Source organism: Danio rerio, chromosome 20 (assembly GCF_049306965.1).
Source record: "Danio rerio strain Tuebingen ecotype United States chromosome 20, GRCz12tu, whole genome shotgun sequence".
In the NCBI taxonomy this organism is placed as follows: Eukaryota; Metazoa; Chordata; class Actinopteri; order Cypriniformes; family Danionidae; genus Danio; species Danio rerio.
In genome coordinates, this window is record NC_133195.1 from 7,729,754 (window position 1) to 7,750,974 (window position 21,221).

Consider the following 21,221-nt stretch of genomic DNA (forward strand, 5'->3'; position numbering starts at 1 on the left):
AATATGTTGTGTAATATTTTGCAGCAGTTATTACAAGAGTCTATGGTTAGCGAAATCATTGAAGATCATGACTGTAACACATTAACATTGTTATTGTTATGCATGCAATTACTGAGATGCTTGTTAGTACTCAATTATTCATTCATTTTCTTTTCCATAGGACAGCATAGGACGATAACCGTTTTCAAGGTATACCAGGGTTTAAAAAAGTTAAGGTTTTAAAACAGTAAATTTTTTATTTTTTTTTGCAACATCGTTCCTAAGGTATGCAGGGCTCAACAATAAGGACAGCCCAATTGCTAGTGGCCAGCGTGCGAGGCCCTGGGTACAGTAGACAGAATTGTTACTTGCCTGATCTGTGCTGCCCTGTCTCAAAAGTTAAATTTTCCTGCGGTTATTTGTAAGTTTTACATGAATACAGTCTTAGAATCGAGAAACAGTTTGTGCTTTTAAGCGTTTAAATGCTATCTTCGTGATGTCGTAAACACCATATGACTTTTCGGTTCCTCTTATCTGATTGGATGGTGTGAGCAAGTCGTTTTTCAGTAACCTGGTTAAAAAAACAATACAGTGAAGTGACGGCAAAATATTAAGTTATGAGGCTAAAAGAATGTCTTGGAAGCAGACATTTATGTGGGTACAGCTCGACAAATTGCTCATTATAAATTTATAAAAACTTTAAAAATATTTAAATTCTAGATTCAAACACATTTTTGACACAATATTAAAAATAGTTAGACCATGTGGGTCAGGTAGTGAAAACGTTAGGCTACAATTAATTAATTCGTTATGAATAATTGATATTTACCAACAACAATCAGCCCCACCCCCCGCCTACGACGATGATGCCATCGTCCATTGCGATGTTACACATTAGACATCGTATGATGCCAAATTGGTCATGTCGCCCAACCCTAGCGAACGTGCTACCCACTGCGCCACTATGCAGCCCTGCTTAAGGACCTTTTTTTTTTTTTTTTTTGTGGTCATGTTGCTATAGCTGATTTATTCAGGGACATTCCTCATACCCCTTCATTTGTATTGTGGTCCTAAAAAAAACTTGTTTGAACAGCTTCATGCATTTTCTCCTTACCCTATTGCCTCCAAGCACAGAGAATTGGGACACCCCAAACTCTCCTTGTGAACCAAGACAAGAAGTAAGTCGAGGGGCTAGAAAGAATTGGGATTGGGCCAAAATGTCATCTGAATTTCTTCACTGCAGTAGCATTTCCACATGAAGTACTGTCTAACAGAAACAGTAGGCTTACATGATTTCCCATCTAATCATCCCCTCTCAGCTTGAAAAGGACCATTTTTTGCTTTGATTCCAGCGAGCGTAATGCCATTGCTTCATTTTACGTTTTACTTTTTTTTTTCTTTGAAAGCATTTTTGCTTTCAAAGTTGCTTACATTTTTTGGCTGAGGTCATGTACTAATTAGAGTCTCCACTATTTGACCCTGAGGTCTGTCTCCTCCAGCACGTCAAGACGTTCAATAAAGTTCAGGTCAAATGGTGGTCAATTTATGTGTGAAAAATCAAGCCTCCCTTCACAGTTTAAACCCAATGAATCTTGCCATTGTCATCCTAGAATATGACCATGAGATATGTCATCTGACATGGTTGTTGGGGGAAAAAAAGACTGGGGTTAAAAAGAACCGCTGCCAAATGTAATTAGAAAGAACAATTTTAATCATTGCAATGTAGACCAAGTATTTGCTTAAATTAAAACGATCAACTTTTGGCGGACAGGCCGAGTATGTGGATAAATAACTAACTAAAAGAAGAGATGTTAAAGCATGTCCACCCTGTTGCAGATCATTTTGACAAAACAGATATTTTGAGGTCATTGTGAAATCAGTCCTGCTCTTTTTTTCCCCATTGGAACATCACAATGGGTAATTGCAAAAATATTATTACAATTTGCATTTTTAAAAGTTATAACGATGATAAATCTGCTGACATATTCTCTGAAATTTAACATTAATATTAGGCCTGTCACAATAATCACTACACCATCAACTTTTCGTAATAACGAAAATGATAATTTTACATTCCTTTTCTGGATGGATAAGTAACCGCACGGGCATTGCCGACAAGGAGTGTGTGTTTTTGTGTATGGAAATGTATTTTCCTCTCTCCCTGTTAAATTTGATCTAATCAGTGCCCTGAAACACACCCCCTCTCTCCTGCTTTTACTTCTAGTTCTATCGGAGGGATTCGTTTGTGAATAAATCTCCGTTATGAGCGACTCGTTCACCTAGCTGTTTCTAGGTTGTAGTTTCTTGTTGTCATATTTCATTTACACTGTTTGCTTATTTTATTCAACAAAACTAGCATAAGCCTGGTATTTGATGAGAGTTGGATATACTTTTCTTTATGGTCAGTGTAGTGAGTGACTGTATAATCATCAACACCACAAACCGTTTGGAAGCATTAAAAGTGTCCATAAAGATGTCCAGACTGTTTAGATCATACCTGTCAACATTTGAATGTGAAAAAAATAAAATTACTAAATATTTCATTTGGAGGTGTTTCATTGTAAATAAACAGTTAAATGGTCAGTAATATATTTTAAAATTATTATTAACAAAAGAAAAAAATAAATATTTACATTAGCAGCAAATACATTAGTAAACAGTTCAGCTTATTAAAATTAATAGCTATTATAATGAAATAGAATCAAGCTTTCAATCTCATTAGCCGTTTCTCCACTGTATAACTTACACATTCTGATTAAAGAGCAACGAATGAATCTCATTTATTACGATTTTTTTATTACATTAAATAAGAGGTGCCACTTTAAAAATGCACACATCTAACGTTAAAATGAAAGCATTCAACTGCTTTCCTTACTTTTTATGGTCATTTAAGTTAAAATTAGTTGTGTTCGAAAAAAAAAAAACACCAAGATAGACATCTTTATATGTTATTATTATTAATTATGTGTATATGTCTGTTTAAACACGCACCCAAAGCCTGACTTTCTCTCCGCTTCAAATCGTGTGTACAGAATCTGTTTGGGAAACAGCATCTGTTTATCACTATCATGGAGCGTGTCAGCTGACAGTCATGCACCATTATATGACTGTTTTGAGGATTGTATAGGATGGGCGACGACACCTCTAATCAAAAAGAAATGGAATCGTGCCGTTTTTAATATTTATTTATAAGTGTTTTCATTCCTAAACAAAGCGAAAGCACAGAAGACTCACGTTTTAGAGCCAGGGGCGACCCCTGGTGGTTCGGCGGTATGGGTTGCATATAGGGAGGCTCGGCTGTTCAGAGAATGACTGAAAATACGGGAGAAATACGGGAAAATACCTTTACGTGATGATAGTGGGATAGAACTGTAAAATACAGGAGAATCCCGGGAAAAACGGGAGGGTTGACAGGTATGGTTTAGATGCACGTCACTGATGAGAAGAATGTTTACTGTATGATGACCGAAATGGCCTTAAACATCCAGCATGCACAAGATGTCAACATGACATTAGATTGATGTTGTACCCCAACGTCGTGGGGACATTGCATTTTGTTTGGAAATGAAAATCGGGTTGAAATCAGAATCCAATGTCAGGCCGACGACATCAATGTCCAACCTAAAAGCAACCAAATATCAACATCTAATGATGTCACAGCTTCACGTTGCGTGAACGTTACCATTATGACGTCTGTCAGATGTTGGATTTTGGTTGCCATACCTGCCTAATAAACGTCAGTGTTTAATGTCAGTATGATTTAAGATGTTGGCTCAACATTGGATTTTGGCCACTTTCTAACGCAACTTAAAATCAACCACATATCAACATCATTTGTAGTTGTTATTGGACATCAAAATAATGTTGTCCTTAGACGTTGATTAGACCTTGAATTTGAGTCACCTGACATCACAACCAAAATCTAACGCAGGGGTTTTTAAACTGTGAGGCGCACCCTACCGGCAGGGCACCTATTAAGTGGGGCTCAAGACATTGAGGCGTGCACAATTATGATGATGATATTTATGCATTCACTAGAGTAAATATGATTAACATTAGCTCCAAAGCTAACTATCAGGCACCTGCAGAGTTAATATGTTACAGTAAAATATACACAATCAAAATGGAGCAGGTGCTTTTTAAAATGAATAACGGTAAATGAATGAAAGTCAAACTAGTGAGTGTCTGATAAAAAGTGCCCTTCTGAATCAAATCGGCAGGACATAAGACATATGTTTACATGTAAATTATTATTTGCCTTAATAAGACAATAATACAGGGTGGGCCATTTATATGGATACACCTTAATAAAATGGGAATGGTTGGTGATATAAACGTCCTGTTTGTGGCACATTAGTATATGTGAGGGGACAGACTTTTCAAGAGGGGTGGTGACCAGGGGCCTCATGTATCAACGCTGCGTACGCACAAAAACTTTGCGTACGCCAGGTTTCACGCTCAGAATCGCTCACGTTTGGATTTACTAACAATGAACTGAACGTGGGAATGTGCGCAGGTTCACGGCAGCTTTCTGGCAGGCGTACGCACATTTTTTTGTGCGTGTCTGTTTTATTTCCATTGGCGACTCCTAGAGGCAGTTGTGTTAAATTCTTCTCTACAAAGTGTCTGATCCTTGCAATGGCAGCTGTATGAGACGGGTTCATATAGTAGGTATGTAAGATTTCCATACCATACAGTTGACCAGCTAAACATTAAAGCACAATTTGCAGCGGTCGCCTGTTTTCCCAATGTAATCTGAGCTATCTACTGCACACACATTGCTATAAAGACACTATCTGAAGATGAATTTGCATGCGTGAATCAGAAACATTTCCATTCAATAAATGTGCAAATAAAATATGATGCACAAACTTATTGATGATTCCTACTTGTCTTTCTCTTGATAAATAGTGGGCAAAATCTGATATGCAGCGGGGAAAAAAAGAAGAAAGAATTCATCAGACATTGGATTCGAGCCGAGTTTACGCTCGAACATGTTTGTACATGATCTCATGCTTCTTATGAGGTGCGTCACTGAGACTGCTAAGGGTATCGCAACATTTTTCAGTTATAAACCACACTATTTCTTTTTTAAATGCACTCAGTGCGATGTTCAGACCCAACTGTGTTAACCGTATCAGCTAAACTCTCCCACTCTATTTTTTTCTTTTGTTGTTAATTCCGGAGAACAAACTTGCAAATAACACCGCTTTTCTCCGGTCTACCTCTGAAAGCAGCACCTCCATTTCACATTTTGTTCAAAGTTTCTCTTTTTGCTTGATTTTGCCTTTGCTTTTTCGTTGGGTTTTGCCATTAGCATAGTCATTAGCATATTCATACGGGGGAGGAGGCAGGGAGGGGTTTTGTGCTCGTGCATGTTGCGCTCAGTTTCACGTTCATTCAGATGTACAAAAGAATATGCGTGAGATTCGGCTTTCATCAGAATTTTTTTCTGCGTACGCACATTTACAGCTTTGTGCGTACGCAATGTTTTAGTAAGATTTCCACGCAAGTCTTCGTACATGAGGCCCCAGGGCTTTACATTAAAGGTGCAGTAGGGGATTGTCTTCAGAAACATTTTTTGTTGTGCTGGTTGAAAGTCTCTTCACAGTCCAATAGTAATGATTACAGTAAATGATCTAAATGTGTTTATATGTATTTTTATATTCTGGGTAAAGCATAAAAATAAAATGTTCATCCAATTAAATAGAGTCAGACAGTCATCTCCCATAATTCTGATAAGCAGGTCAAACTGCTTATGTAAATTTGTACTTCTGCGCATCTGTTCACGCAAATCCGCCATTAGCACGTGCCCGTCTGCATCACAAACACATGCGCATGAGCAAGCTGCGGGACGCTCGCCGATGCTGAGTCGGAGCCGGAGGCGCTGAAGGACAGCCGAGCTCGTGCCGATTACTGTAAAGCCCGGCACGAGTATAATTCGCCCTTAAAGCGGCCGCGCGGTCAACAGACGGACCGGGAGAAATTAAATGCTGAATTGAAACTTTTAAAAACCTGAATTAATATTGGAGTTACTTTAGCACACTGGAGGAAGGACGACACCATGGCTGAAGTATTACTGTTAGACAGGTAATGTTCTGTTTTGAAACTATTTTAGTCAGGCTAAGCTTATGTTATGCTTGTGCTAGCTAAGCGTGTTCTGTTATGAATGACTTAACGTTATATGCACAGACGTGATGTACAGCCACTAAAATCTCCCGGTGAAAGATTGATGTGATTATTTTCAGTTTCATAAGGTCCTTTGACAGCATCTATAATGTAGATTTATACTTAGTTTAACAACAAAACACCAGTAAATAGCGCTATTCCGCCTAACCTGCTTTATTGAGCTGAAGTTACTTTTATATTCACATTGGGTCATTTTTGAACAATGACAGCCTCCCTATACTGTTTACCATGCTACTCTGAATATTCGCTCTGAAATAGCATGTAAAGCGAAGTAATAAATGTAATTCCTGCACGGCGCTGGCACTAACTAACTGGCGAATGACCTGAACTAGTGGGTTGTCTGTCTGCTGTTGTGATGCGGTGCGCGCTCGCGTTTTCAGGGGTTGTGGCTCTGAATCGCAGTCCCTCCCCGCCGTACAAAGGTAATTTGCTGAGCGGTTAGCATTTTGGCAGATCACCTACTGCACCTTTAACTTTTTTGATCACCAGCCACAGTGACTAGTAGCTTTCCAACATTACTTGCCACTCTGCATTTTTACTAGCCACAATTTTGTTGTTGGGAAAATGTTTTTATATGCATAAATATGACTTTGACATGCTAAAATTACTTGATTTAGATTTAGTGTTATGTCCACATGCCTTCTCATTCATTTCACGTTTTGTGTGTCGTGTATAAGCAAATGGATCATGGTTTCATTCACATGACTTTTCAGAACTCAAAAGGATTTACCTAATTTATCTCTGACCACACCAAACAAAAATTATTTCTTAGCCACAAATTTTAAATGTGTCAAACAAGCTAAATATAGCTGTATACTATATTTTTTTATTTAACAAAACATTTATTTTAAAAAAAAAACAAAGAAAAGCAATTGACTTTAAAAAATAATTATTGTCATGTATCAAAAATATGCACAGTAATCTGTCCTCGCTAAAGGTCTCTCGGATCACCAGTTAACTACACATAAATGGAGATTTATTCTTATATTAAAGCAATGTTGTTGTAAAAAATGATAATTAAACCATATAAACAAAAATAACCGGAAGCAAAAGAAAGCAGGTGAAAAACATACTGTGTTATAATGGAAGGATGATCACAAGGTTAAGGCCAATTAATAATCAGTTCAAAGCGAAAGCAACCGGTGCTGCTTACAAAAAGACATTTGGAGCTCTTGAAAGCAGCAAGACTGTGTGTGCATTAGCATTACTTTTTTGCCTGACTATTTGAAAGAGATCCGATCACAGTTGCGTTCCAGGCACGCGTGCTTCAAGGAAGGAAACAGAAGCGTGCAACACATCAGCTGTTAGTACGAGTGATTATCCTCTCATTCAGTATTCATCTGCTTTCTTCTGCTCGCGCGAATGCATTTTTTATTTTATTTTATTTATTTATTTATTTATTTATTTATTTATGTATTTATTTTTTATTTTTTTTAGTCCTGCTGTTTCTCCATTCTAAGATCACATTTGCACGCATATTGGGTCATTCTTATAGACAAACCCTGCTTTTAAGAAAACGACAATTTAAAAATTATTTTCAACCAGCCAAAGTGGCTAGTGGGAGTGACTGTCTAACCCGCCAAAGCTAAAATCTACCCGCATTTGGCGGGTGTTAATGTAAATCCCTGGTGGTGACCATGGTGGCTATTTTGAAGTCGGCCATCTTGGATCCAACTTTTGTTTTTTCAATAGGAAGAGAGTCATTCAGTCATTTGACACATCAAACTTATTGGGAATTTTACAAGAAAAACAATGGTGTATCTTCACACCATAGACAATTCCCCTCAGATGACCCCAAAGATGAAAGTCTAAGGGGGTCAGATTGGGAGACCTTGGGGGCCATTCAGCTGGCCCATGACGACCAATCCACTTTTCAGGAAACTGTTTGTCTAGGAATGCTCGGACCTGACACCCATAATGTGGTGGTGCACCATCTTGCTGGAAAAACTCAGGGAACGTGCCACCTTCAGTGCATAAAGAAGGAAACACATCATCATGTAGCAATTTCAAGCCAGTGGCCTTGAGGTTTCCATAGATGAAGAATGGCCCCAGATTGAACACATTTTATAAGTGGTCAGAAACTTGTAAATAACTCATGAAAGAATAAAGTTAAGTTAAAACCAAGCAAACCATTGTTTTCTTGTGAAATTCCCAATCAGTTTGATGTGTCATGACTCTCTTCCTATTGAAAAAACAAAAGTTGGATCCAAGATGGCCGACTTCAAAATGGCCACCATGGTCACCACCCATCTTGAAAAATTTGTCCCCTCACATAGGCTGTTTCTCAATTCCAAGAACGCAGAGAACGGACTTGTGTTCTTGTGGAGAGCAGTCTTGCCAGGTGTCCTCGGAAGAACGAACTCAGGGCAGAGAACGCGTCCTTTGAGAAATGGGATGCTGCGTTCTTCCTGATGGTCACGTGACCTTCACGTCTTTTAAATGGTAAATTATTTAAACATTACAGCCTTCATACAACGATTTATTGTTTTTCCCTTTTCAAAATATATACTTTGCATAAAAACATTATAAATCTATGTTGCACAATATGAATAAAACAGATTTTAATACGAATTTAGCAAACAAACACCCTTAATGTGTTTATTCCTTTATTAAGATGTTTATGGTAATGTTTACTTTCACCGTTTCATTTAGGGAAACTCCTGATGTAAATAAGTCATATCTATGAACTTTAATAATAAATCTAAATAAAATGCAGCGCTTCCCACCTCCAGTCGCAATGACTTCTGGGACTTCCAGAGCGAGTTCGGAGCTCAAGTCTGCATCGTTGTGTCCTTGATATCAAGATCACATCCGGGAAGTTTCACGCGTCCTCCGTACTTGCGGCCTTGAGTATTGGAACTGAACTTGGGCAGCTGATGATGACGTTGCACGAGAACACGAGGATGCAAGACCGCTGAAGAACGCATATTGAGAAACAGCCACATACTGATGTGTCACAAACAGAACGTTAATATCACCAACCAATCCCATTTTATTAAGGTGTATCCATATAAATGGCCCACCCTGTAAAATTAAGGTGTTACGTGAAGTGTTTTTTTAATATTGCATCACCAGGCTATTTACGTTTCCTGCAGAGGCTTATGCAATTTTGGGTGTTTTATCCTTAATTTTTCGACTTTCACGAGTGAAATTGGACAAACTTGGAGGGGACGTGTGTCCTAAAAGTTTGAAAACCCCCTATCTAACCTAATGTTAACATCTTATGAGGTTGCGTGCCTGCTGGGCCATAACTAAATGCACTACAGAATGTTACATGTACACATCCCCATATGACATGTAAATGCTTCAGGTTTTTACAGTGTAATACTCACTACTCTTAAGTACCTTTGAAAGGTCTATTTTTTACTTATACGTTGAGTAATATTTACAACAGATACTTTTACTCTGCTACATTTTAGGCAAGTAATGGTACTTGTACTTAAGTATGATGTTTCAGTACTCTTTCCACCACTGCCTGTGACACGCTCCCTGTTTTGTTTACCATGGTAACTTACTTTGAAATCACATGCGAGTATGGCTTCAACATTAACGACATTAGCACTTATTTGCCTGAGAACAATGCTGTACTTTAATAGTCATTGCCTGCTAATACGATTTCACTATTTAGAATTTGCAAAGAAATCTTTTCTGAAACATATTTTTAAGGAGAAAGTCCAAATGTGTGAATAAAGACAACTTTACCTCCATAACGTCCATGCACCTTTTGATACAATATAACAACTGACATGCTGAAATCATGACATTTCAACAACCTGACACGTAAATCATCAGCCACACGTTTCCGGCTATTGCGCAATGCTTAGCAAAGAAAGACCCTGGTTTAATTATTGATCTGGACAAAAAAACAAACAAAAAAAAAAACACATGACTGGCTCAATTTTCAAATAAAACTTACTGTCCGTGCATTTAAAGGCTACACAAAACACCCATCCCCCTCCCCCCCTCAAATATCCTACAACTTCAGCTGCCATGTGAATGAACGCCTCTATTGAACCGATTCATAACGCATGCACACACAAAAACCGCAGGGGTAAAAAAAGAACACCCTGACATTCTCCTCAGGTGGTGCACGCTCACGCACAACAGGTAATGCATGCACAAACAGGGGCGGTCAAGCCGTGCGCGCGCCTTTCCCTCCGGTTTTTGACAGCAGCAGTGGTTCCGCCTCAAGCAACCGTGCAAATGCTTTATTTCATAGCCATACCTCGCTTTCCACGACATCGTGATACGCAGGCGGAGGATCAAACCCTCCGGTGACCGTGCGCCCGCTGTTCTCGCCATCTCCGCTGCCCGGGGAAGGGCCGCTCTCCATCGGCTCGTAGCCGTATCCTAGTCCCGGGCTTTCGTTGGTGAGCAACGCGACAGCCTCGTTGATGTCGTTTTTGGCCAGTCGCAGGGCTTTCCGGATGGCCACCGGGTCTGGGAAGCCCATGCACAAGAGCGTGGTCATATGCTGCTCCTCCTCGGTCTCCATCATGGAAGTGTGTCGGTGGTCGGGGCTTCAATACCGGGGCACATCGCACAGGCATCCGGCTGTGCACGCCGCCATGTTTACAGTCGCTGGTGCTGCTGGTATCCTGTCACGATGGATTCCCGTCACAGGCGGAGGGCAGCGGGGCTCAGAGCGGGCCACGCCAGGCCTGTGAAGCCAGACACTCCGAAGAAGCGCCGTGTGGGTGTAGACCGGAATATTTTTCAAAATAAAGGCCAAATAAAAAAAAAAAATGAAATGAATAAATAACGGTGATTACAATTAAACAATTGCATGTGTAAGATGTAAATATAATAATATAAGTTAATATACAAATACATCATGGCTTGTGAATGAATAAAATTGTAAAAATCAGTCGAATATGATTAATTAAATTTGTACTATATAGTATTAAAATGATTGTTATGGGGGTTTAATGGAATTGCTCTATTGATGTAAGATTGATAAGTTGTAGGTTGCCAAGGAAGTTATTATTTAATTAGGTTAAACTTAAGTTAAATTAATGCCATCTGACCTAGCTGGGCCTCAAACCAGTGACCATCTTGCTGTGAGGCGACACCGTCACCCACCATGTCACCCACAGAACAAATTTACAAAATGTTAATTAAAACTAAATTCTAAAATTAAAACTATTAAACTACACTTACTAAAACAAAATAATAAAGCATACAAATAAATAATGAAACAAATACTCAGTTTTTACATTTTTTGTTTTAACATTTTAAAATGTTAAATAAAAAATAAACAAAATAAATACATTTACATACATATAAATAATACAATGGCAGAATCACACAGCAGAATTACTTTAAAATACATAAATTAAAAAGAACTTTTATACCAATAAATATAATTATATTACAACTACTATTATTTTGAAAAGCTTTTGACCGGAAATGCATGTAATAGTAGCTCATTGTTGCTGACTTCAGTTTTTTTTTCAACTGGCAGAGTTGACACAGCCCCACCTATCTCTGTATAAAACATGTGTATCTTGATATACAGTTAATAAATTATATCAATCAATGGCCCACATTTTGTTTTCAAATTTATTTAATAAATTTATTAGATGCATGCAAGGAAAAAATACACAAAAAAAGTGGTATCAACTAATATGACTATTTAAATTAAAATATTAATATACTTTTCACCTTCTTGACACATCATACATAAATCTGTTTGGTTCTAAAATAGTCCCTTTCGTTTCACTGCACAAGAGAATAAAAATAAAAATACGGAACCGAGGAATCACGTGAAACCGGTCCTGCTCATGTGATGTGAAAATGGCCGCTACGGGGGATGAGGCCGCGGCGATGGACAGCATCAGTAAAGCACCGGCTCCCCCGACAGAGCTCAACCTCACAGCCGAGCCCGAGAACAGCAGAGAGGCGACCACCAGCGACACGACAGAGAACCAGAAACCCAAAAGACCCAGTAATAACAGTGAGCTGCAATTGTAAACAACACTGTTTGTGTGCTAGTCACTGTGCATGTTAAGTTCTGCAGTGATTCTCTTTACGTTGCTGCTGTCGATAATGTTGTGTTTTTAACTAATGCAACTTGTTTCTGGATATATTTCTGTTATTCTGTTCTTGAAAGACGCATTTCGTGTATTGACTTTAAATATTTGTATATGGCAAGCCGTTTTAACAGTTAATCAATGAAACACAGCCTGCAAGTATTTTCATGCTACAGTTCACTCAAGCTTATTTCCTGCTTTTATCGGGGCCTGCCACAGCGAAATGAACTGCCAATTGTGGTTATGTTTTTTATGCAGTGGATGTAAGCGCCGGGACTTTCGATCTTCTTGCTGTGAAGTGACAGCTCTAGTAACATGCTACTATTCGTTCATTCATTTTCCTTCGGCTAAGTCCCTTTATTTATCAGGACTCAGCACAATGGAATGAACCATTACAACCACTACAGCCAATATTTAATTCACCACTGTTAGGGAAACGGGAGCAAACTCGCATGAACAGAGAGAGAACATGCAAACTCCACACAGAAATGTTAACTGACCAAGCCGGGACTCAATCCAGCAACCTTCTTGTGGTGAGGCAACAGTGCTAGCCACCGTGCCACCCATTATGCTACTAATATTTTATTTTAGTAATTTTACCATCAAGTATTAGTATTTATTAGATGACTAGTACTCAAATAATCATGTTTTTCCTGTCTCAAAATGAGGCTGAGGTGTTATTCTGTCATGCTGGATTTTAATAATTGGTGGAGTGCAGCAGGGCTCAGAAAGGGCCGTGAAGACATCATTTAAAAAGGCTACCTTTAAACGTAATTAAATACGTGACCAGTGCTTGAGCATCACTTGTGGTCTCTAGGTAGCCATGACTAGGGCCAGACGGAATCTGGGAACGTTTTTTGCTATTTCTGCTGAAAATTTTGGTAAAAAAAATCTACTGATCTCTGCGGAATAATTTTGGAGTATCATAACTAAAACCTTAATATGTAAAATAAAAAAATGAAATTAAAAAAAAAAAAAAAAAAAAAWTATATATATATATATATATATATATATATATATATATATATATATATATATATATATATATATATATATATATATATATTAACTTTTATTTAATGTTTAAAATAAAAATCTTATTAGATTCACTTGATTTGATAAACAAAGCAAGTGCAAGTCTCTGATAAAATATATCTACTAAAAAACAGAAAATATTATTTTACAAATTGCATTGTACATAAATTAGACAAACATTTTTACATTACTCAATAATATGACTAATTAATAAAAACCTGAATATATATAGATTTACACACAGTTACTCGAGTAAATAAACAGAACTAATGATGGGCTAAAAATCTGTGGAATTCTGCACGCGCAGATTCCGTGTGGGCCTAGACATGACTACCTGCCTAATTTTTTGTCAAAAGGCAGAGGTTGTATTATTATTGGAGGTGCCTTTTGAAGGTCATTACCTTGTAATTAACATTAATTTTCCTTCAACTTAGCATATGTTTTAACCAACCCAGGACTGGCAAACATCCATACGCACTCATTCACACTCATACACTACAGCCAATATTTAATTCACCTATACCGCATGTCTTTGGACTGTGGGGGAAACTCAGGGAGAACATACAAACTCCACACAGAAATGGCAACTAACCCAGCTGGGATTCAAACCAGCGACATTCTTACTGTGAGGCAACAGTGCTAACCACTGAGCCACTGTGTCGCCCACGTAATTACCATTTTAAAGTTATTAATACATGTTTTCTAGATACTACTTATTAGATACTACTTATTTATTAGATATATTAGTTTATCAGACATTCATTGATTAGACACTTTGTACTTATTAGAAACTAGTTAATTAATCAGTAGTTCTTTATTAATTACTAGTACTTATTTCATTAGTGACTATTACTAGTAACAACAGAATCATCATGTCACATTTGTGCCAGTGGCTTCTATGGTCGTCTGTTATTCAGATATTAAGTGTTCAATTTTGACTAGTGTTTATTCCATTTGTGAAAGGTACATTATTTATGTACGATCAATAAAATGGCAGATCTGAACAGTAACATAACTGTTGTTTCTACGATTACAAAGATAATATTGCTCATTTTGTAAAATAAAACCTTCTTACATAATGCTTAGGTCATGCTGATAAAGCTGATTAAAGCAAAGGTGCTTGGCATCTACATTTTCTGGATCAGAAGCAGACGTGAATTTATAAGGTAGTAGGTAGTATAAGGTAACCTTTTTTTTTTTGTCAAACACCCGACGTGTTTGGCCAATCACAATGCACTTGATGGCTAGCCAATCAAAGCACACCGCAAGTTTAATACAATGAAGCTGCGTCCAAAATTGCATACTAAAGTACACCCTCAGAAAAAAGGTACACTGTTGTACAAATAATGTTCCTTTTTTTTTTTTTTTTTTGTAAAAGTTGTACCTTATATGGTACAGAAAAGACCTCTTATGATCCTGTTCTTTTTTCTTTTATGGTACAACTAAAATGAAGGTACACAATTGCTCTCATATAAAAGGTACAATAGTGTTGGACAACTACTTTATTACAACACCTATGAAAATAAATAAGACTATAAAGGTAAAGTGATTTTATGAAAAATTTCCATATTAAAACATAAATTATTTGCATTGCACCATTTCTTCTGAGAGTGAAGGCACTACATTTGAGTTAACTACACAACTGTTAGAAAAGTACTTTCTATATAGTATGAATGTGAGTCGTATGAATGGAATTGGATCTAATACGTCTGCCATTTGTCATTATCACATTACTTACATGACCTACCTGCACAGTTACATTGCTTCACTCCCATTCATAATTTCTCTTGGATGGAGCAGAGACAAACAACAATAATGTACGGTCTATGGGAAAAAACTTTTGTAAACTTTAACTTAATATAACAATATACAAATGCACCAAATACACAACATAATGTTTTTTTTTTTTTGTAGGAACGTCATATGTTTCTTTTAATGAATGCTTACTAGTACATTACTAGTCACTATTGGAATACTTAAGCAAAAGTCTATGAATGACATCAACAATGGATGATTTGGGATTGGACCATAAAACTATGGTCCAATCACAACTGGAATACATACTAGCTAAAACTGCTTTTTATTTATTTTTTTATTTATTTTATTTTGACATCTAGGATTAACTAGCCCCTATTGTGAGAAATAAATCCCAGTATCAAATAAGTAAGTACAAACATTAATGTGGCATTAATTCAATTCAATTCAATTCAGCTTTATTTGTATAGCGCTTTTACAATGTAGATTGTGTCAAAGCAGCTTCACATAAATGGTCATAGTAACTGGAACAGTGTGGTTCAGTAACTGTAACAGTGTAGTTCAGGTTTTAGTGTTTAAGTTCAGTTCAGTTCAGTTTAGCTCAGTTCAGTGTGATTTAATCATTACTGAGAGTTCAAACACTGAAGAGCAAATTCATCGATGCGTAGCTCTACCAATCCTGAACCATGCGAGGCAGTGGCGACAGCGAAGAGGGAAAAAAAACTTCACCTGATGGGAGTGAAGAAAAAAAACCTTGAGAGAACCAGACTCAGTTGGGCACGACCATTTTAATTTCTCCGCTGGCCAAAAGTCTTGTGCAGAACTTCATTCGCCGTGGTTTATGCTGGAAGATGGCCTCAATGAAGACTCGTCTGTCCCTGGAGCGTCGCTGGAATCAGACACATGTTCTCCACTACCCACGACCATCAGCGCAGCAGAAGCTCAGGATATGGCCTGGTCCCGGATATGGAATCCTTGGGATCATCTTGGATCTGGTCTTGGATCTGGTCTTGGATCCAATCAGTGACTCCGCCTAATTTGAGGACCTCAGGATGAGTATCCCCAGGTGAAAATAGAGAATAAAGAGAATAATTAGCGTAGCTGCTGTTCATAGTGTATAAGCAAGATGCAGAAGCCAGTGTGGAACCCGCTAGGTGATGCATTGAGTGTATGCTTTACTAAACAGATAGGTCTTTAATCTAGTTTTGAACTGGGAGAGTGTGTCTGAGCCTCGGACGTTATCAGGAAGGCTATTCCAGAGTGTAGGAGCCATGAAAGAGAAGGCTCGACCTCCTTTACTTGATTTTGCTATTCTAGGTACTACCAGAAGCCCTGAATTTTGAGATCTTAAAGAGCGAGTTGGTATTAATACATATTAAATAGATCAGTAATCGTATATAATGATTACTAAGTATTAGTGTCTATTTAATAGTTAAAAGTGTCTAATGAGTAATAATTAGTACTAGTAGCATAAAAATAGATACTAGTTTGTTGTATAAATTAAACTTTTAAATGGCTTGCCATATACAAATGCCAAAAAGGTTTTTAAAACACTGCAAGCTGCCTTGCTAGACAGCTCTTTTGAGCACCATAAGCATCTAGAGTCTACATGTAATGCTCAGAAATGACCGGTTCTCTAGGTCAAGGTTCTTTAAAGATGTTTGCTGTCTTTTGTAGATGACGGAGGTGTGGAGACAGCAGAAGAAGCCACTGAACCCGCTGAACCAGATATCAATGAGCTCTGCAGAGACATGTTCGACAAAATGTCGGTTTTCTTGCAGGGAGAGCTCACTGGTAATGATGATGATGATAATGATATTAATAATAATAGCAGAATAACTTAAAATATTTGGATATTGCAGTTTTGTGTTTCATTTTTGTTATTCTTTCAGCTACCTGTGAGGACTACAAACTCCTGGAGAACATGAACAAACTCACCAGTTTGAAGTACATGGAGATGAAGGACATATCTATCAACATCAGCCGAAATCTGCAAGACCTCAATCAGAAATGTGAGATGTGAGGTTTTAATACGCAAAACCATCCAACATATTTTGGTCAAATACAAGAAGTTCCTCTTTGGTGTTGATTACACAGTACACGAAGCACATTCAATGCAGTGTTTTATAAACATTTGTGAAAACAAAATGTTATGGAAATACTCTAATACGTGCCCTACTAAAGAAATAAGTGACCATACTAAATTTGATTATTTATTCACTTAACACATTTATTTATTCACTTAATCACATTTAATTAAATGATTTAAAATTCTTGCTGACAAATGGATAAAAAGGCATGGCAAGTTTATTTGTAGAGCACATTTCATACACAATGGTACTTCAAAATGCTTTACATAAACAATAAAAACATGAACAAAAATTATTAAAAACAGATTCAAATGTGTTAAAACAGGTTTTAAAGAAATAAAAAGAAAATAAAGACAGGATAAAAACTAGTGGTTTGAGGGATTGATGCAAGTTAAAAAAAACTTAAAACTAAAATGAATTTGTAACATCTATAAGATTTGCTATTTTTGCTATAAAAATGTTGTTAATGTTATTGGGTGTTGTGTATAAATCAGGGATTACCAAATTTGTTCCTGGAGGGCCGGTGTCCTGCAGACTTAAGCTTCAACCCTTATTAAACACACCTGAACAAGTGAATCAAGCTCTTACTAGGTATAGTTGAAACATCCAGGCAGGTGTGTTGAGGCAAGTTAGAGCTAAACCCTGCAGGAACACCGGCCCTCCAGGACTGAGGTTGGTGACCCCTGGAATAAATGATAAGAAAATGTATAATTGCCATATTTATATGGCTCAGATTTAATTATACAGTGCACATAACATGCACAAATTGTATTGCATTTTCATTGCTTAGATGCTTAACCATTACATCTAAACCTTTATTTTGTGATTTTTATAAGTTTGATTTGATTTCTGAAAAGCGATTATGCTAGCTATATGCTGATCATCCTAAAACATTTATTCCTTTTTCAAATTTCATTTGAGGTATTTATTTAGATGTGTGTACAGTGTATATATTTTTTTCTTTTCGGTCATTTTTCTCTTAGATGCCAGCTTGCAGCCTTATCTGGATCAGATTAACCAGATCGAAGAGCAGGTTACAGCTCTGGAACAGGCAGCTTATAAACTAGACACTTATTCAAAAAAACTGGGTGAGTAAAATAAGCAACACTTTCTATTAACCACGGATCTTTATAGAGATATTAAGGGCTCTTTTTTGACTATCCATGTGCAAAGTGCAAGGCGCAAAAGCATTAAGAGTGTGTCAGAATCTACTTTTGCTAATTTAAGGACGGAAAAATCTGCTTTGCGCTGTGGCGCATAGTCTTACAGGGTTGAGCTTATCCTCTTAAAGGGGTGGTCCACTATGATATCGTATTTTAAACTTTAGTTAATATGTATTATAGCTGTGTGAACACTTTGCATTGATTGTCTTTAGGCAGCTTTTCCTTGTGTTTCACATCTCAGATAATGAAGTCGCAAAAGATATGTTGATGATTCATATTACTTACACCTGCATATTCCGAATATATGTGAAACACGTCGTGTATTGCATTGAGTAAAAAAAATATAGAAGAGCTCGCCTCACTCGTGTAGCAGCAGAAAAACTAGTCAAGGCTCACACAGGTCTCATCTTGTGCTTTATTCTTCTGTCTACAGCGTCACTGTTTATTACAGAATAATAATAAGAGAGAAAGAAAAATAAACATCGGTCCCGTGCACATGTGCTTCTCGTGTTACGTTCTCACATACACGCACACATTATGGCGATCTCTTTTGAAGGAGCCACAACCTATTTGCACTTGTTACAGACACTTGTCAGGTTTTATTTTATTTTAGAGAGTTTGCATAAAGTTGACTGTTTACACAGCACAAAGTGCGTGCTTGTATGTGCGTGACGTGGAGCCAATCACAGCACATTTTAACAGATGACCAATCAGAGCCTCTTGAGTGTGGGCCTTTCGGAGAACTAGGAAATATGACATTCATTTTTATGTTAGCTGAGTAGCTGTATATAATGAAAGTAAGATTTATGAAAAAAATAATGTGGTTTCCTTCAAGTGAAACATGAGCACACAATGCTTTGCATCTTATAAACACAACCAAGCCTTAAAATTACATTCTGGACCACCCCTTTAAGTGATTAAAGAATGCAATAAATTGTTGCCATTTTTCAAAAAAACTGTTCTCCCTTACCTCTGATATTGTATTTAATTTTCTAAAGTTTTAAAAAAGAAGACCGGTCCCACTTTATATTAAGTGTCCCTAACTACTATGTACTTACATCAAAAAAATAAATACAATGTACTTACTGTGTTTATAATGTATTTGAGAAAACTTGTGGTGCTTTTAAGTTGGAATAGAGGTTGGGTTATGGACAGGTTTGGTGGCATGGGTAGGTTTAAGGGTAGGTTATGGTGTAAGGGATGGTCAACAGTGTATTTACAAACGTAATTACAAGAGGTAATTACAGATGTAATTACATACATGTATTTAATCAAGCATAAGTACACAGTAAATACATGTGTTTACACAATAAGTACATTGTAACAAACTATTATTTCCTATGTAAGTACATATTAATTAAGGCCACCTAATATAAAGTGGGACCAGAAGACCAAATCTTTGAGCCACAATGAAATAGAGGGGGGTTGTGGGGAAGTCCAAGACAACTGCGCCTAGCGAGAAGAGATGCAAAAGCCACAATGTCAGCGTGTCTCCGGTTTAAAGGTTGACACTGAGAGGGAACACCAAAGATCGCATTTAAAGGGCAAACTAAGCTAACTTGACCCTCAGAATATCAGAAACCAATTTAAAGAAAGTAATCCAATAATTTTGCAACTTGGGACAAAATACAAACCTATGACTAAGATTACATGGTGAAAGTTTACATTTATCGCACATATCTGAAACACTGGCGTACATTTTAGAAAGTTTGGCCTTTGAGATGAGCTCTGTGTATCGTTTTAAATTGTATAAAACTGAGTCTAGCTCATGAAGTTTGTTGTTTTTTAACATAAATACTTTTTTTTTTGTCTTTTGTAGGTTAAGGATAAAATATAGTGATTTTAGTAGCTAAAAAAAATATTTATGAAATTTTTGTAAATCACCAATGACCTGCTCTTATTCTCACAACACCCACTTTGGGAACCGCTGGATTAACCGATTAAATGAACATTAGATGGCGATATTAGACCAAAATAGATGCTCTTCTGTTAAAGTAGTGAGCTCATTTTCATATGATGCTTGGTTGGGAAATACTTTCTCTGTATTTCATATGTCAGACCTTTGTAAATAAATAATTCTGTTTGTGTGTTTATTCACAGAGGCCAAGTTTAAGAAACTGGAGAAGCGGTGAAAATGATCACTCCGTCATACTCATCCTCAATGTTTTTACAAGCCTCTTAGTGATCATGTCTATTTTATGTACTAAGCAATCACCAAACCATCATCACTATGGCACTGTCACACCCTCCAAGTTATAGCATTAAGTACATCACACAGTGAATGCTCCTTTATTGTTCACAAGAGTTAAGACTGTAAAGAACAGATTTCCTGATTTCAAAATCCACATTTACAATACAAAGCATGAATACAGAAAAACCTGTAGAGTGTATTTAAAATGGCCTAATTTATGTTGTTCAAGATGATTATTTCTGTTCAATTTTCTGTGACTTATGAACTTTTCGTATGCCTGTGATTAAAAAAGAGAATGTTTTGTTAAGCATTTGTATTACTGAATAATTATTTTCAATAGTATTAATAAACCTAAAATGTCAGCTCGTCAATTTTTGGAATAAAAATAACTGATATTACAAACTGTATTAGCATATATTCCTCAAAATGAGTGTAAAATTAGAGCAATGACTATTGTATAAAATTCAGTATCTGTTATCAAGGATTTTGTGCACATCTGCAAGGCCCCAATGGTCCCCTAAGGATTTTTTGATTAATATGCAAGGTGTTTTTTGACCCCAGTATGCTCAAAAACGCTCAAAACTTTGCATACACTTTGGAATTGCGGTTTCTTACAAGCAAGGATTACTAGAGGGTACTTGGGCCTGCCACTGCAGTAATGTGTATATATGTAAGGGATAATGTTTATCTAAGTGTTGCTCTCACAGAAAAATAATTGTGCAAGACTAGGAGCTTTTATTTGTTAAAAACAAGTTGTAGACCTAAATGCAGTGGCGTAGGCCTGCAC

At 37.0% G+C, this 21,221-nt stretch overlaps 2 protein-coding genes and 1 long non-coding RNA gene across 9 annotated transcripts in view; 2 read left to right on the forward strand and 1 right to left on the reverse strand.

Annotated features, from left to right (window-relative positions):
- usp24 (ubiquitin specific peptidase 24) overlaps nt 1-10,748 on the reverse strand; it is a 746,345-nt gene extending 735,597 nt beyond the window's left edge. For all 6 annotated transcript variants that reach the window (XR_012396339.1, XR_012396338.1, XM_073934053.1 and 3 more), the window contains exon 1: nt 10,394-10,748. Coding sequence is in view for 4 of the 6 variants with exons in the window: in XM_073934053.1 (XP_073790154.1) it covers nt 10,394-10,666 (273 nt within the window). In the remaining 2 variants the exon portion in view is untranslated. The remainder of the gene's footprint in view (nt 1-10,393) is intronic.
- LOC141379532 (uncharacterized) lies at nt 982-10,914 on the forward strand. Its single transcript, XR_012396342.1, has 2 exons — nt 982-4,259; nt 9,206-10,914. It is a non-coding gene; the product is annotated as an uncharacterized lncRNA (long non-coding RNA).
- A 1,026-nt stretch (nt 10,915-11,940) lies between these two features.
- Nucleotides 11,941-20,832, forward strand: bloc1s2 (biogenesis of lysosomal organelles complex-1, subunit 2). 2 transcript variants are annotated; one of them, NM_001033101.2, is given in 5 exon segments: nt 11,941-12,124; nt 16,668-16,784; nt 16,883-17,002; nt 18,064-18,168; nt 20,344-20,832. In NM_001033101.2, coding segments are annotated over 5 exon segments (534 nt in total). In that variant the 5' UTR covers nt 11,941-11,964; the 3' UTR covers nt 20,376-20,832.
- The last annotated feature ends 389 nt before the right edge of the window (nt 20,833-21,221 follow it).